This window comes from Vipera berus (assembly GCF_964194415.1).
Source record: "Vipera berus genome assembly, chromosome: 5".
Classification (NCBI taxonomy): Eukaryota; Metazoa; Chordata; class Lepidosauria; order Squamata; family Viperidae; genus Vipera; species Vipera berus.
In genome coordinates, this window is record NC_138207.1 from 43,422,360 (window position 1) to 43,440,539 (window position 18,180).

General features: G+C 36.9%; 1 protein-coding gene across 1 annotated transcript in view; it reads left to right on the forward strand.

The window, feature by feature from the left end:
* The window catches only part of INPP5D (inositol polyphosphate-5-phosphatase D), a 79,823-nt gene extending 62,239 nt beyond the window's left edge, over positions 1–17,584 (forward strand). The window contains exons 21-28 of the mRNA XM_081330044.1: positions 1,317–1,399; positions 3,451–3,538; positions 7,161–7,310; positions 7,837–7,933; positions 10,910–11,026; positions 13,565–13,816; positions 14,052–14,616; positions 15,854–17,584. Of these exons, the coding sequence (XP_081186170.1) occupies positions 1,317–1,399; positions 3,451–3,538; positions 7,161–7,310; positions 7,837–7,933; positions 10,910–11,026; positions 13,565–13,816; positions 14,052–14,616; positions 15,854–15,856 (1,355 nt within the window). The 3' untranslated portion in view covers positions 15,857–17,584. The remainder of the gene's footprint in view (positions 1–1,316; positions 1,400–3,450; positions 3,539–7,160; positions 7,311–7,836; positions 7,934–10,909; positions 11,027–13,564; positions 13,817–14,051; positions 14,617–15,853) is intronic.
* Positions 17,585–18,180: the final 596 nt, after the last annotated feature.

The following is an 18,180-nucleotide window of genomic DNA, read 5'->3' on the forward strand; positions in this document are numbered from 1 at the left end:
AGGATATTAGAATACAACTTTGCTTATAATACAGATCCAGTGATGTAAGATTTCATATAAACATCTGAACAAGTGATGTACAAGCATACACACACATACACACAGAGAGAGAGAGGGAGAGGGGGAGAGAGAGGATGCAATCCTATACACAGTTTCTATTCAAAGAAATTATCATTCATGTTGAACTTCTCCCAAGGACAAGGTACAAACCTCAGCTATATATGATATAAATGCATAGTTGACCATAGTCACAGGTCCCTGGCTTTTGAGTGTACTTGTGACCTATTTCATCCTACTTTTCTTCCATATTACATAAACCTTCTAAAAGGCCTTTTCCTATTCATATATTGACCAAACCTTTGTGTCCACTAGTTTTCACATTAGATCTTCAGATTAACATGTCCTAGAACATATGCAGAACTGTTGTGAGAGTAACGTATAAGAAGCCATGTGTACTGGTCTGAGCTATGAGAAAAAATGATTCATTTTAAGTGGTTACTATTTGATATTTGTGCATAAATAATATCACATATACTCTACAATGGCTATAAAAGTCACTGTTTATAAGTATCTTTTATGTCTTTGAAATCCAAATTAAAGGACTGAAGCTTAATGTCATACATTAGCAGCCTAAAAGTAATTGACTTTGCAAGATCAAGATTTAATATGTACACACAAGAATCTGCAATGATTCCATAAATATACATTTGTGCTTAAGATTATAGTTCTGGATTCCTAATTCTAAGCTTTTTGTGTATGAAACTATATATCCACAATGGGTTATTTTTGTTGTGCTTTGTCAAAGGGCCAAACTGCATTGGAGGGTGAGGGGATATATATCTCTGTTATCCTGTTTCCATTATTTATATTTCTTATAGTTCTGTTAACCACGTTCCATACAAAAAAGGCTGTACAGAGATTTGCACATATTTCTATGGAAACCATGTGTTAAGAATCTTAAATTAGAATTTCAACTATGCTATTCTGAGTGGCGTAGGAAGACTTGTCATATTTTCCTTCTCTTCTTGTCCATGCAAGTACTGAGCTTCCTAATGATTTTCTTAACTGGAATAAAATATTAAGGAGACAACTAATAAGTTCATGTGCAAATGCAATTTGTAAGCACTCATTTAGGATTATAAACTGAAAGTCAGAAGTGCTTTCCCTTCTGCTGTCCAGAGACAGGAATAATTATCAGTTTCCCTTTGCTGCCAAGGTTTGTTATTACATATATTTTTTTTTAGTTTTCCCAATGTCTGTGTTATTGCTTGTGCTTTTTCAGCTGGCATCTAATTTCTTTTCTAACACTTTTACAGGCTTTGTAAAGAGCCAAGAGGGAGAAAATGAGGAAGGAAACGAAGGGGAACTGGTGGTAAAGTTTGTCGAAGCCCTTCCTAAGGTTGGTTGATAGGTTTTGTTTGAATATAGCTTACATAATAATTGATTAATTCATATACAAATAATGATGCAGTGGATTTTATTACCATCTCAGACCACTTTCAGATTCATTGTAGTCCTTCAGATAGTCCATAATAAAAGAGAAAATATATACATGTTACATAAACATATAACATCAATATAAAATATAACAGTAGTCTCTTATTATAAGGGAAGAGTGCTGATTTTCTTCTTCATATACTTTCTGCTTCTCCATGAGACAGCACCAAACTCAGCAACCTATCAAACAGAATTGTTGCTACTTGTCATGTAATTTTAAAGTCTTAATCTGCAAGTAATTAGCCTGCATAAAAATTATCTGGACCACCTTGAAATGTTTACATCATAATGCAAGGCCATTCTGGGTTATGGAAGTCTGCACATAAAGATGTGAGCCACACCACATAGACTCTTTCAATAAGAACTTTCTCTCACTTGCCATCCTACGAATACACCATGACATTTTTTTCTGTCATATGGTCAGCTTTTTAAAAAATGATTTCTGGTATTCCCCACACCTCTGTCCCATTCCCAGCCCATCTTAAAGTCATTCTGGCTTTTCTGATGAGTTTCCCTTCTTATCCTGATACCAAAATGGCACAATTTTTGCCATTCACTGATTCACTAATCAAATAATTGCTGGTATAGATAGGGATTGAGATCTGTTCAGCTCCCATTGGCAATGTTAGGCCCTATAGCTACCGTATATTACTCTCCAGAGTCATTTTGGCTTGGGCTGAAGATGCTTGGCTTCTGCAGAAGCATTTGCACTTCGATACTTGAACAGGGTTTTTCATAATGTCTGTCAGATGGTACTTCTTTGAAGAACACTTCATTTTTTGAGCACAGGCTTACCAGCTACACAGAAAATGAATTTAAACTGGGAAAGAGAGCTGGATTCAGCATACTGCTGTTTTCATGACTGTTTGTGCAAGATATCATGGTCCTTTTATTGAGGGGGGGCATCATTTTACCCAGTGCTTTTTTTGTAAAAGCAAAAGGTGCCGGAACTCACACATGTCATACAAACCACCTTGCCTACAAGGTTCCATCCAAAAAAGGTGCCGGAACTCCGTTCTGAGCATTCTATGAGAAAAAAAGCCCTGATTTTACCTACTCCATTCTCTCTTTGACTGCATGCTAATGTCATACCATGATGATAATGATTGTTATAACATTTAGACCAATCACAATTCCATGTTTCAGATAAACCAGCTTTCCCAGTTTGAACTTCTTTAAATACTTTAGACCAGAATTACTATCCCTTGAGACTGTATCTGAAGGGCATCTGTTTGGAAAGAAGTAAAATAGAGTACAGAAAGCTTTTTTTTGGAGTCCTGCTTCAAATCCTCAGACTAAATGAACACATGGGTGATTAAAATGCTTAGAAGAACATGCTGAATTGAAATTCAAGCTGGTGTCTTTCCAGTTAAGCATTGCCAAGCAAATCTAGGAACTCTAGTTAACTTCCTTTGTGTTATATTCCAGATTCCAACATTAAAATTTGGAAGAAGCCTGATAAGTTTTTTCTCCTTAGGTTCAACAAGATGTTCTGAGTGATGGATGCCCATTTCTATCTCAGTCTTTTTTAACTGTGACATGAACTAAGTCTGCATGCTATAGTCTACACTTTTAAATTCCCAGCATTCAGTAATTCTTTTATTTTAGGCAAACTATATAAAGTAAGTGCAACTAACTAAATTTGGAGAAATATATCCCTGCACGTATAGGATTCAAGATTAGTTGTCCAATATGTATGTCCTTCTGCCAATATAATTTATGATGCACTAACAGAAAATAAGACAAAAAATCAAGAGCAAAGGTGCATATTTTGCACATATTTGACCAGGAAAAAAAATCCCTTGAAATTCAGAATTTACCTCAATTTATATACAATGCATGTAAGATACCAACGTAAGTGTAGACACTTCATACCATATTGCTTACTGATATTAGATTTCATAAATATATTTCTTCCTCTAGTTTTACTGAATTCTTGAGTTTTCTTTGCAGCTAACTCCAATTATTTCAGATCGAGAATATCTGCTAGACCAACACATTTTGATTTGCATTAAATCTTCAGACAGTGATGAATCCTATGGTAAGATTTAAACAAACTTACACTAAGTTTTCACAAATCAATCATTGTAACTTGTTCAAGTTGGAGCATTAAAGAGAGAGTTGATTTCTAAGATTTCTTTTTTCTTTTTTGCTCAGAAATATATTAATTTTAATTTTAATTTAATAATATTTCTATACCGCCCTTCTCCCTGAGGACTCAGGGCGGTTCACAGGGCAAGAATAAAATACAAAATTACAAATATTAAAAGAAAATTAAATAATTGCCCGATTTTAAAACAATTAATATATTACAATTATAAAACCCCAAAGATAATATTAAGAATACAAGAATAAAAAACCCTACCAATCCCCCATCAGGCTAGGCCGGCTTGTACAAACAAAAACGTCTTGAGATTGCGACGAAAGGAGCGAAGATCGGGCGCCATCCGGAGCTCTACCGGTAACTGATTCCATAGTTCCGAACCGCCCACAGAGAAGGATCTCCCCCTGGGGGCCACCAATCGACATTCTCTGATTGGTGGCACCCTGAGGAGACCCTCTCTGTGGGAACGCACAGGGCGCAGGGAGATTGATGCCGGCAGCAGGTGTTCCCTGAGGTACTCCGGCCCCCTGCCATGTAGGGCTTTGAACATCATATTACAGTAGTTTCTATAAATAAAATGCAATCTTACATACAAAAGGACAGAAATTTATTATATTTGCACAGCATACATAATCTTTGGAAATTTATCATCCCCAAAATGAACAATTTCTGAATGGAAATATATTCTTCAGGAATTAATATCTCTCATGATGTGGTTTGTGGCTAAATTACAGCTTATATTAAATGTCATTGCAAATTATTGTTTATAATAATATTTATTTACAATAAACATATAATTATACAGTTATATAAGGAGAAACAATACCAGTGTGGGGAGCATAAACCTCTTGCACAGCAGTAAAATTATTGTTAAAAAGAAAAAAAATTTCATTATACTATCATAGTTTTTGCATGTTCATGAGAAATATGATAGATACTTTGTAAAAGCAGGTAACTGATGTTGGGGAGGTAGGAAACATTTAAATCTCCCCATACCTGTGTGTTTCTCTTAGTTAGGGTCGATTCCTTCTATACCTTACATAACTCTAAACTGAAATTAGAATAACACTCTACACCACATACTTTGACTTCTGAAGTTGACATTCATTATACTTTGTTGCTTCTTTTGTCTTAAGAGAGCAAGCAGTATTTGAATTCCTAATATTTACAGTAGCTTTTCCAACTAGCCACTCTCTGGATGTATTGGGAGTGCAATTTCTAAAATTGCTGGCCTGGTCAGCAAGGGAATTGTAGTCCCATCTGACGCGGAGGACAGCTAGTTCCCAAAATTGAAACCTTACCAGCTAGTATATTCTAAATTGAATGTATTGGACCATATTCCAGTGATAAATTGTGTTGTATGATGTCTACTAAAAGTAATGGAAAAGTGTGAAATGTCCTTCTAAGGACATAAAAAGGTAAAGGTAAAGGTTCCCCCGCACCTGCGTGCTAGTCGTTTCCAACTCTAGGGGCCGGTGCTCATCTCCGTTTCATAGCCGAAGAGCCAGCGTTTGTCCGAGGACGTCTCCGTGGTCATGTGGCCGGCATGACTAGATGCCAAAGGCGCACGGAACGCTGTTACCTTCCCACCGGAGTGGTCCCTATTTTTCTACTTGCATTTTTACGTGCTTTCGAACTGCTAGGTGGGCAGAAGCTGGGACGAGTAACAGGCGCTCACTCTGTTACGCGGCACTGGGGATTCGACCCGCCAAACTGCCGACCTTCTGATCGACAAGCTCAGCGTCCTAACCCACTGAGCCACCGCGTCCCTTCTAAGGACATACCTACCTATATTTTTTGCTTAGCCAACAGCAATATTGTTCACTCACACTACCTGAATATAAGAGCAGATAATATTCTCCTCACACTCTCAGACTGCTGCAAATGCACCCTATGTTTTATAACTTTCACTCAGAACTGCTATTTTCTATCTAAGCTGCTTTTATATGCTTTACAACAGATGGTCTCCAACACTTCATTCTTTTCTAGGACAGCTCCAGCTCCTATTGGCTGTAGCGCTTAGCCTATCTCACATCAGATCCCAGCAACGGGTTGCTGCCCCATGCAGCAATTTGATCCTGGGATGCCAATTTATCATGTTTTCTGTTAAAGAACAAATGCTGTTTTTTAAAAAAAAATATTTGTAGAGGACTCAACAATGGCTCATTAAGTCAAAGGTGATAATCATTTACATACAGTACATTCAGCATACGTCCTTTCTATTTTTCCTTTGCCCCCTTTCCCCATTCTCTGCCCACAAAATTGCAAAACTTCCTTTCCTTGTCTCTATTTTTTAAAAATATTTTTAAATTGAGTGGTAGAAACATTGTTTTAAAATTAAGCCTGAATGGGCAGTTCTTACTAGAAAGTGTCCATACATTTTCAGAAGAATTGGGAAGAAAGAACAACCTGTTCCCCATTGCTTTGATTACTGCATTATCAAAACAAGAATTTTTTTATTTTATTTATTTTAATTCCATTTATATCCCGCCCTTCTCCGAAGACTCAGGGCGGCTTACAAGCTTAGCAGTAGCCTTCATTCTATGTATATGCCTGCTTATTAGGGCTTTCATACACACCCCAAGCGGCATTATTACAAAGTCAGCTTATTGCCCCCAACAATCTGGGTCCTCATTTTACCTACCTCGGAAGGATGGAAGGCTGAGTCAACCTTGAGCCTGGTGGGACTCGAATGGTAAGAAGACAGGACCTAATATAACAGTCCACAGAGGAACCAGCTCACAAGACCTCCCTCACTTGGAAAGGGACATGAACCAGTAGAATGATCATTAGGATCATGTGGTGACCATAATCTAATCTGAACATTTAAATCACTCAATCAGAATAAAAGTGGAAGGGACCTTAGAGGTTTTCTAGTCCAACCCTCTACTCAAGCAGGAGACCCTATACCATTTCAGACAGATGGCTGTCCAGTCTTTTCTTTAAAATCTCTAGTGAGGAAGCACCTACAACGTTAGAAGGCAAGCTGTGCTACTGGTTAATTGTCCTCAGGAAGTTTCTCCTTAATTCCAGGTTGCTTCTCTCCTCGATTAGTTTCCATCCATTGTTTCTTATCTTGCCTTCTGGTGCTTAGGAAAATAAGTTGACCCCCTCTTCTTTGTGGAATCACTCTAAATCTCACCAATAATATATTTAGTCCCAGTATCTATCTATCTATCTATCTATCTATCTATCTATCTATCTATCTATCTATCTATCTATCTATCTATCTACCTACCTACCTACCTACCTATCTATCTATCATCTATCTATCTATCTATCTATCTATCTATCTATCTATCTATCTATCTATCTATCTTCTAACACTGGTCAGCAAAATACCTCTGGGAATTAATCACAACCATCATTACTCCATATGCTTCTATGTGCCATTGCATATTGTTTTGCACTCAGTGTAATTCTATGCAAGTCTACTCTCCGAGTCTTAAGGAAGAATACATATGATTGCAGATCTATTCCTGATTGATTAGTTATGTGTGAGCAAAAAATTTTTGCCCCTTGCTATCCGATAAAAATCAAGTGCCTTACTGTACTCTAGGTGAAGGCTGCATTGCCCTTCGAAGTGGAGCTGCAGAATCCCAAGTCCCTATTCAAACTGTGTTAACACACCATGGAGAAAAGACAGGGATCTTCCAAGGTCAATTCAAGCTACAAACATCCCAAGGGAAACAGAGAGAAAAATTATACGGTAAGCCAGCATTGGTGTGCAGATGAGGTAGAAGGAAGTAGGATTTGCAAAGATAGAAAGATGTAGAAAGCATTGAGATTGGAATTGATACAAACTAGATTTAGTTAGATTTCCATTTATTTTCTTTTATCTCCTGCCTTTAATTTCATTTGCTCACTACTTTTTTTGTTCTGCACCGGGCATGATGTTGCTTACCCAAATATAGAAGAGCCTGTGAGATACTCATGCTCCCTCTGAGGTGAACAAGAAATTGCACAGTTGGCAGTGATTAGCTTCTGATTTCAAATTGCTTTCCTGCTTACCACTCAGGCAGCAGTTGGGCCATCTCAGTGTAGTAGTTTTATCTGACTGATAGTATCCCAGCTATTCTTTTTTATTTTCATTTGTACAGTTCAGCCACACTAGTCACCTTGGACCTTAAATTAATTGTATACTTTATAGATACTTTAGGTTATTCAGTAATAATTAAAACATTATAAAGGTATAAAGAAGCACTGATATTTCATTTGAATTTGTTTGCCTTCAGATTTTGTGAAAATTGAACGAGATGAAATGGCTGGACAAAAATCAATCAGAGGATTGAGCTGTATAGACCATGCGAAAGAATGGGAACAAATCAACAAGTAGGTTGAAAGCAACTAATTGTCTATATGCAAACATGATTGATATGTTGACTAGTGTGACACACTACACCTATATTGACTACAGCCTATAGTTGCATTACAGACTGCACATATCAGTCTTTCTCCAATCATAACATTGGTTTTCTTTGGAAAAAATATGACATTTTTCATTGTATTTTTATTATTTGCCAGTTAAGAATCCATGGAACCAACTTTCCTAGTTCTTTACTTGCCTATATTGCACTACATTGATAGTATATTTATTTATTTATTTATTTATTTATTTTGTTTTTATATACTGCCCTTCTCCCGAGGGACTCGGGGCGGTGTACAGAGCAAGGTAAGTATACAGTTAACAATAATAAAAACAAATGAAACCCCAAGATCTATCAGGCCAGGCCGGCCTGCTGGAACAGGTAGGTTTTTAAGTCACGCCGGAAGGTGCGAAGGTCGGGGGCCATCCGGATTTCGGTAGGCAAGCAGTTCCAGAGGGTTGACGCACCCACTGAGAATGCTCTCCCCCTGGGGGCCACCAGCCGGCATTCTCTGACCGGTGGCACCCTAAGGAGGCCTTCTCTGTGGGAGCGCACAGGACGGAGGGGTGTTGACGCTGGCAGTAGGTGCTCCCGTAGGTAATCCGGACCCATGCCATGTAGGGCTTTGTATGTCATCACTAGCACCTTGAATTTCACTCGGAAGGCAACTGGAAGCCAATGCAGCTCACGGAGGAGAGGTGTGATATGGGAGTATCGGGAAGCCCCCAAAAGTGTTCGTGCAGCTGCACTCTGCACCAGCTGAAGCTTCCGAGTGGTTCTCAAGGGCAGCCCCATGTAGAGTGCGTTGCAGTAGTCAAGGCGAGAGGTCACAAGTGCATGGGTGACTGTATGTAAGGCATCCAGGTCCAGATAGGGTCGTAGTTGGTGCACCAGGCGAACCCGAGTGAAGGCCCCCCTGGTTACAGCTCCTATGTGATCTTCCAAGGATAGCTGTGAATCTAGGAGGACACCGAGGTTGCGGGCCCTATCAACAGGGGATAATAACTCACCCCCGATGTTGAGGGATGGAATGCTCTGAGTATCCTGGCATGCCGGTATGTACAGCCATTCAGTCTTGTCCGGGTTGAGTTGAAGCCTGTTCCTCCCCATCCATTCCCGAACTGCTTCCAGGCAACGGGACATTACGTCGAGGGCATCACTGATGCAGTTTGGAGTCGAGATGAAAAGCTGGGTGTCATCAGCATACTGATGGTACCCTACTCCAAAACCACGAATGATCTCACCTAGCGGTTTCATGTAGATGTTGAACAGGAGAGGCGAGAGGACCGACCCCTGAGGAACTCCACAAACGAGAGGCCTCGGAGTCGACCTCTGTCCCCCTGCCAACACCGACTGCGAGCGTCCCAGGAGAAAGGAGGAGAACCACCGCAGAACCGTGCCTCCCACTCCCAATCCCCTGAGGCGCCGCAGCAAGATACCATGGTCGATGGTATCGAAAGCCGCCGAAAGGTCTAATAAGACTAGGACAGAGGAATGGCCCCTGTCCCGGGACCTCCAGAGATCATTCATCAGAGCGACCAATGCCGTCTCCGTGCTGTAGCCCGGCCTGAAACCCGATTGGCACGGGTCTAGGTAATCCGCTTCATCCAGGACCTGAGGAAGCTGATGCGCCACCACACTCTCAACAACCTTCGCAAGGAAGCGAAGGTTGGAGACCGGACGAAAGTTATTCAATGTAGCTGGGTCCAAGGTGGGCTTCTTGAGGAGAGGTCTCACCACCGCCTCCTTCAAGGCGGCGGGGAAGTGACCCTCACTCAGATTACATCCAAAGTGCAAAATAGGCAAGTTAAAAACTAGGAAAGTTATCAGGAAACCTAAGGTTATGATTGGAGATAAAGTGAGATACTAATATTTGGAAAAAGTATACCCAAAATAATATTTTAATACATTTTAGTGTGATACATGGCTTACCAATAATCTAGGACCATTTTGACTGTTGGTATAGACGGTACAACATGGATTTTTTCCTGTTGATCCTAGAACACTAATCATCTTTAATCATAGTGTTTTTGTAACTGCTATATCCCACATCTCTGTGACCTCAATTCAGCAATTTCAATGTTCATCTTCCCAGTTTTTAGCAGTTGTTTGTCTCACAGCTGTTAACAGGAATAGTAGTATTTCTTTACATAATATTTTTTCATTCTCACCTCATTTAACACTAATTATAAGACAGAGCATAATTTTTTGTTCTGTAATCATGATGTATTCCTTAAAAACATAGTACTACAGATATCTATTGACTTCACGTTCTCACCAGATATTATAGAACCTGTGAGATTCTCTGAAACATATGGATTGATCTCTTTGTAAATATAGCTTATAGTCATAGCATTAGCTATTAGTTTTAACATAAATAAGACCCAGATTGTTGGGGGCAATAAGCTGACTTTGTAATAATGCCGCTTGGGGGGGGGCGAAAGCCCTAATAAGCAGGCATATACATAGAATGAAGGCTATTGCTAAGCACGTTGATTTGTGCTTAGATTGTAAGCCGCCCTGAGTCTTCGGAGAAGACTTTATTTTAATGGGATTAAAATAAAAAAAATAAAAAAATAAATAAATAATTCTCTCACATTTTTAATGAAAGTATTTAATTCCCAGTGTCTTATTCTCCTTCTCTTTCTAAATCTTTGCTATGTTTAGTGTACCACTCAATCCAGTTTTCAAGAACAGTGTTTGCATGATGGTTTTAAATGTTAGAAAAGACTGGAGTTATCCATGTTCAGATTCACTCCCATCTAGGAAGTATATATTATGTGTGTGTGTGTACATACACATACTTGAGGCCATCCTCCTAAGTTGTCAAGGTTGTAAGACTTCTAATTGTTTCAGTGTTCACTGATGTTAAAAAAAATGTGATATGAAAATATTCTTTCAGAAGATTTCAAAATTTGGTAACCTGTATTTTCCCTGAAAGGGTTACTGTTTCCAGCAGGAGATCCACTCATTTGGTAGCCAAAGAAGCAGCTGCCATTGCTCGGGTTCGTGGAACTGCAGTATCTCTTGATGAGCCTTGCAGAGATGATATAGGGCGGTAAGCACAGAACTTCACCTTTGAGGAAGCCTCATGGTACATTTATACTTGTGTGGCTTCTCATATGATGGGATTCTTCATTTTTTGTTATCTTAATCATAAGATTTATGTTTGAGGTATAATGCCCAAGGAAGGAAGGCTTAGCTCCCCTCTCTCCAGATGTGATCCCATAATGCACAACAACATGTTATAAAACATGCTTCTCTTACTTCTTCAAGCAAAAATGCAAGGAAATGTTTTCCTTTATAGATTGGATGTACAGAATTTACTGTATGACCAATAACCTGAGGACTCTAAAATAATGAGGGATTTTGCTCCACTATTGAAGAGAGAACAGTATTTTAAAAAAAATAAACTTGAAAGCCGTACTAAATTACTTGTGAACATATGTAGTAAGACATAATTTTTGACTACTGACTTTATTTTTTTCTTTTGGTGACTTCAGTTTCAAAATTTAATTTGCTGGTACTGTAACATTTTACATATTCTATATGAGTTATTTTTAGCAGGGAGGTCAGTAGTTTATAATCCAATGTGCTTTCAAATGGCTTCTATCATTACCAATCAAAAATATTTGCCTCCTGAATGATTCCTTTTTTGTAGTAAGAGGAATAATGGAAGAAAAAGTGGGAAAATACAGGATGGTTAAAAATAGAAGATATTGTCATCTGAATTCTTGGTACAATTCTATGACTTAGGCAGGACAATTATATAATACAGGACACATCTGAAAGCATATATATGAGATCTTATTCCATTAAAAAATAAGAGTATAAAAATATATGGTTATTTTAAAATGGAAGGACATTAACTAAATGAATAGATAGCATAATACTTGAATAAGACATAAAGTTGCTCCTAGTTTTCATCTTATCCACTTTATGGATGAACTGACAGCAAAAGTTCAAATTTATAATATGAATTTATTTTTGCTCTTCAAGTGAAAAAAATTGCATACTGGTAGTCCACGACTTACTACCATAACTGAGTCCCAAAAGTTCCATTGCTAAGCAGGTCAGTTGTTAAGTGAGTTTTGCCACCTTTCTTGCCACAGTTGTTACGCCACTGCTATTAAATTAGTAACATGTTTGTTAAGTGAATAAGGCTTCCCTATTGACTTTGCTTGTCAGAAGATTCCAAAAGGTGATCACATGATCCCGGGTCACTGCGACTGTCCTAAATACATGCAAGTTGCCAAGCGTCCAAATTTTGATCAATGCTTGTTCAGTGCAACAGTCATAAATCAGTGCCGTTGTAACTAAATGGTCACTAAACAAATGTGTGTAAGTCGAGGATTACCTGCACAACTTGAAGCCTGAGACCATTTGTGGCTTCCAAAAGCTTTAGGTGCAGCTCCATAGATGACTATCAATTTCTGGAGATAACTTTCAATGGGATAGAAAATGAAATGAGAAAAACATGACTGGAAATATTTTACACTATTTAATGTTAATTAAAAAGAGGTGTACATGAAATGAAGTCATTTTGTTTTTGCCTCAGCCAGTACATTTTGGAGGACAGTCCCCAGAATGTCATCAAGTACAAGTAGCCGGTAAAGATTTTTAGCCAGGAAAAAGTGCACATCCCTAGTGTATATCCCAATAAACATCTTTGGGCACAATATAATACAACTTGCCAGAGAAGCACGATAAAGCTAAAAAAAGTGAAAGAAGATGCTGACAATAGCAGGTTTTATTCACTAGCAGTCTATCTTCTACTTTCTATGACAATTCTAGCTTCCATATTGTCTTCAAAGGAAGTCATGTGTAAAGCATTTTGCAATAGTCCAACTATGTGGTGGTAAGAAATTAGTTGCTATTAAGACTGCAACCTGTATACCAGCCAAAGCTAGGCAGGAGCTGCAAGTGCAAGAGGATCATCTAATCATAGGTATGCTACTCCTACTGTTACAGTTACTGTAAGTGATATTTTGAAAAGCCTTGATGTTTATAAGCAAACATCATTTCCATCTTGCTGGTTTACAGAACCCAAACTAGGTTTCATATAGATGTTAAAAGTACGGGGGACACAAATGACCTGTGTGGTTTCTACAAATGACCCCTACACTGGAGCAACTATGGGCTTGATCACCTTTTTTATAACTGACTGGAAACACCACCAAAGGTAGAGCAGAACCATTGCAGAGTTGTGCCTCCAACAAAATACCACAGTAGGTGGGTGCTAGGAGGTTTCCATGAAAGGTGTACTCTCCAATTCAGATTCTGATACTCTCTAATTCAGATTCTGATGGTCATCTGCTTTTGTGACCATTGATTTTCTGTCCCATGTCTGGGCCTGAGAACTTAATCAAAGGGATCCAATAATCCTGTTCTAGAATTCTTGTGTTGAGACCCACAGAGATGACCTTAGAGAAACTATGCAGTAACTGCCTATAAAACATATTTTAAGCCTAGGAAATGAAGAAAGCATTAAAAAGAAGCACAAATTTACTTTGCCTTAACTCCTCCAAATTTCTCCAGAATAACTATATGTTCTAACATAGTTATTCATTTCTCTCACTCTTATTTTTTTCCTCAGGAACACAGTGCCCTCAGAGATCAATAATGCTAGCTACTTACGGATGACTGTTGCCTCTCAACCATCCACTGCAACAACCCAGTTTAAGCAAATCCCTTCACCAGATCAACAACCTACCCTTTGGAATTATGATCCACAGCCAAAAGATAATATTCCACTATTGGAATTAGAATCTCCTACTACGCCTTCCACTCTGTCTCCTGGATCTCCAAGAGCTACTGCTCCTTTTGCAACTAATCGAAAAGATCAACTGTAAGTTTTATACCACTTCATCTAAATTTCCCATATTCTGCTTGTCCTTTAGCAGACCATTCAATAGATCACATTATTTCAAGAATTCAGGCAACAGGACTATATAACAGGACAACTATAGAACAATAATTAATAGAGAAATTAATTAATTAGTGTAACATTTTCAAAACATTCCCAAACTTTGTATAATGGTTTCATAACCTTCCTTTTTCTCTTAATTTACTAACCTCGGCAGGTACAGTGAGGTGAGGAAAAGCATGGTAGAACCATTGCTGCAAGATGAAGCATATTCAAAACCAGAGATGATTGATAATCCACTGTATGACTTCACAAAATCCAAGGACAAGCATCTATTTAAGAGAGAACAGGAGTTGTTTAAGGTGTCCCGAAAAGAACTCCCAACTATTCCTGATCAAAACTTTCCTTTCACCAAGCTACAAGAGACCGATGGCAACAAACTTTGTAAGCAACAATCCTCCCCACCTTTCCTTGTCCCCACACACAGATTTCATTCTTATACCTGTTCTAATCAATCTGAGGAAAACAGTACACTGAAGGAAAAGATTCAAAACAAGCAGAAACCTTGTTCCAATTTAGATCCTTCTCTGCCAACTTTCAAGAATCCCATTAAATTAACAAGGTCTGAAATAGGGCAGAATAAACCACCTCTTCCATCTAAAAGCCAGGTAGTACTTGATATGCAGAACATCAAGGGCCGAGATTATCGAGAAAGCTCAGAACTTCCATCTCAAAGGAAACACCAAAATGAGGATGGGACTATTGGCAGAGCAGCTGTGCCGGTAAGTTTAATATTGTACATAGCATGTATATTTTTTAAACAGGAAATAGTTCTTCAGAATTTCAGAAATGGGCTAGGTCCTTTCTCAGCCCAGTCTGGAAATGCTAATGATTAAATATGGAAGCTTTTGCATAGGTAGGTATGTGGTGACTGAGTCTATTTCAGTTTTGTTATATATTTATAATTATATATGATTTTTATATGAAATGGAAGACAGATTAAAGAATCCATAGATGGTACCATAGATTTTTCTGGAATCATACAACTATTCCAATAATAATTGAATGAATCTTCAATCTTGAATCCAATCAAGGAAAAAGTTGGCATAAATATTTGAGGAGATATTTGAAACAGTGTGAGTAGTAGGGCAATTTACTATGGGATATTTTTGTTTCTTTTTGTAAACTGAGCAAATAGTACTCAGTTTTCTGCTGGTCAGCATTTGACCCATTTCATTAAAACTTGCAAACTAATATGCTAAACCAGGTGATCATAACAATACTTCATAATTTTTAAATATCTCTGAGATAAATGGAGCTACTACTGTCTTTTGTAATGTAGACCGCGAGTGTACTTTTAAGCAGATCAAGAGACAACTAAGCGGTAATTGTGTACCATTTGAAAGTGTTTGTGCCCTTTATTTATTTATTTATTTACAAGATCTATAGGCTGCACATCACAAGTGTTCTATGATTCCCACTTACTCATGCAGAGTAAAGCAAAGCAAAATGCAATCAACAAAACCAAACCATAGAATTACAATATAAGGTCTTGGGCATAGCTGCAACCCACCTCATCCACCCACTCCTCCTTTCAAATCATATCAATTGGTAGAAGAACAAAAATGTCATTCAGCCTCCCAGGGCTTCTTAGAATAGTTTTTATAGATAAAACACAAAGAGGGGAGAGGCCAGTATCCAGGGGAATATTGTTCCAAAGAAGAAAGGGCCACAATAGAACATTCGAATACTTAAAGGTATTTTCCCTAAAATAATAAAGAGAACCATGTTGCATACTAGACATCAAAGGAGATATATTTGATGCTATAGTTTCGTTCACTGTGAGATGCATACATTGTCACATACAAGATGAGAGATTTGTTTTGACACACTATATTTGGAGGGACTGTCTTGACCTGTCTGCGATCAGAAGTTAAATGTGTCTTGCCGATTCCTGAGCAATGTAGCTTTTCATTGGTTATTCTGTCATAAGGATGGATGTTATTTTTGTCTTTCCAGTGAAAGGAAGCATCACTGATGAAAAACCCAGACAAATCCTGAAAAGAAACAGCATTAACATTTCTCAGAAATCATCTTAATATTCTTCGACTTGGTACGCATGCCATGTTTAAACAAGAATAAATCTTTCTGTCTCGCTCTCTCTTAGTACACATTATGAAACATAAGGTAAAATTAATTTAGACCAAAATTGATTTTAAAAGACTGAGATGAACAAGTGCTATAAAGCTTAAAACTTTGCCAATTACTTCAAGGGCAAGAAAGTTGTGAATAATTATGGGAAATGAAAATGATATGGATTGGATACATTTGAAAAGTACACTGCACATGGAAGGTATTACTATATTACAGATTAAAACAAAATGTATTTTTAGTTTCCTAAATATTTTTACCTAGTGGTTTACTGAGGGAGAATAAAAACCAAAAGTGTATAATTTTTGAGCATGCACAAAGTGATAACTTGGTTCTTTAAGAGAACAGATATGAATTTTCAGCAACTATAAAATTTGTTTTGGATCATAAATCTATCAGTAATAATTGCCTTATTTTCCATTTAATTCCTATTTTTTTATTTATAATGTGAATAAAGAACAGTACACTTGAGGAACTGATATACATACATACATACATACATACATACATACATACATACATATATATACACATACACATATATATTCCTTGATAAGATTAAAAATGTGAATCCCAGGCATATTAAAATTAATATATATTAATATATATTAGGTTAGTAATAAGGGTTAGTCTTGTGGGTACAATTGTGGGTCAAATTAAAATAATCACTATAACTAAGCAGTCTAGCAGTTTTTATTCAGCCCTTATATATACAAAAAAGGTCTTGTGGTTTGCTTTGTATAGTATATACACAGTATTCAATTTATACTGACTTCATTGTAATATCACATTGGCAATTACTTGATTCAAAATATAATAAAAACTATCTCTCTTATCCTGATTTATAAGCAGCTAGCCATATTTGGGCCTAATTACAATTAGATTTTGATGGTGAGTCTCATGAATAATTTATTCTTCTTTAAAAATAGTTTTCCATTCTGTTGGAAAGTGTGGTAGAAACTGGAATAGTTTCTAAATTAATTGCTTGGTAATGTTTATTTTAAGGAATTTCAATAACTACACATAGTAGAATTATTTTTGTCTCATGCACAATAGTGGCAATCTAGTAAATTTCGGCATATTGTAATTACTCAGGACCATATACCTTAACCTCTTCAAAGAAGGAAGGCTGAAATATTATTTTTATGGAATTATTTTAAATTAATTGGAAATATATCAGAAGTTCGAAAACATCTTTGAAGTAGAAATTACTGATATTTCTGGCTTACGGAAAAAATATTGGAATTTCTGGTCATGGAATATCAATGCATGCAAGTCTTAAACTCGAAGTTAAAATTAATTCACGAGTTTATTCCAAGTATTTTAGCCTCCTCAATAATGTATCGAAAGAATGGACTGTATCTCTATTGGCAATGTAATGCATTTAGCTGTGGCAAGTTCTGGTTTCCTTTTGGAGTAATAATATGTATTAGTAGATGGATGGGTAAATATTTCCAAGTTTAAAATAGTTTCAAGTTAAAGATGTCAATATTAGTTTGAATTATATTTAAAAATCGTGAAACCGAGAAACATAGGTTACGGTATATCAAATGTGAGGAATAGCCCAGATTTATACAGAGAGACAGGAAAAGTCCTATTATCCAGATATCAAAGATTGGATTCAAGAAATGTATTACATTTTTAAAGATTGTTTTATACTAATTAAAACACAATGTTTCCTTGTTACAGATTTCATAATATTTTACAAAAGTAGACACATTTCTATGTGTAATTTGATATATTGTTATTAAATGAATATGTCATCTATTTAGGTGATTTATATCAAATTAGTATGTTAATTTGTTTCCTTTTATTTTAGTATTATAACTTAATAATTAATTGTTGGATGTGTGTACCTTACTGTCTTCCTCTTAATTTGTTTTGTATATATTTTAAACTGCAACAATATAATTAAAATTAATTCTAAAATTATTTCTTATTGCCCACAATGCCTATTACTTTTTATTTTTGTATCAATCTGAGACTTTATGTAAAAAGCTTTGCAATAAAATTGTGCAGTGTATCATGTCTTTGATTTTCTGTGCTCATTGCTAATTTAGAAATGCAGTCATTCTTATCCAAAAGAAGCAAATTATTATGATTGGCCACTGCAGATTGTTTAAGGTTATTAAATAACGTGTTGACATTGTCATCTCTGATTGCTACTATTCAATAGATTTACATGAACTAAGATC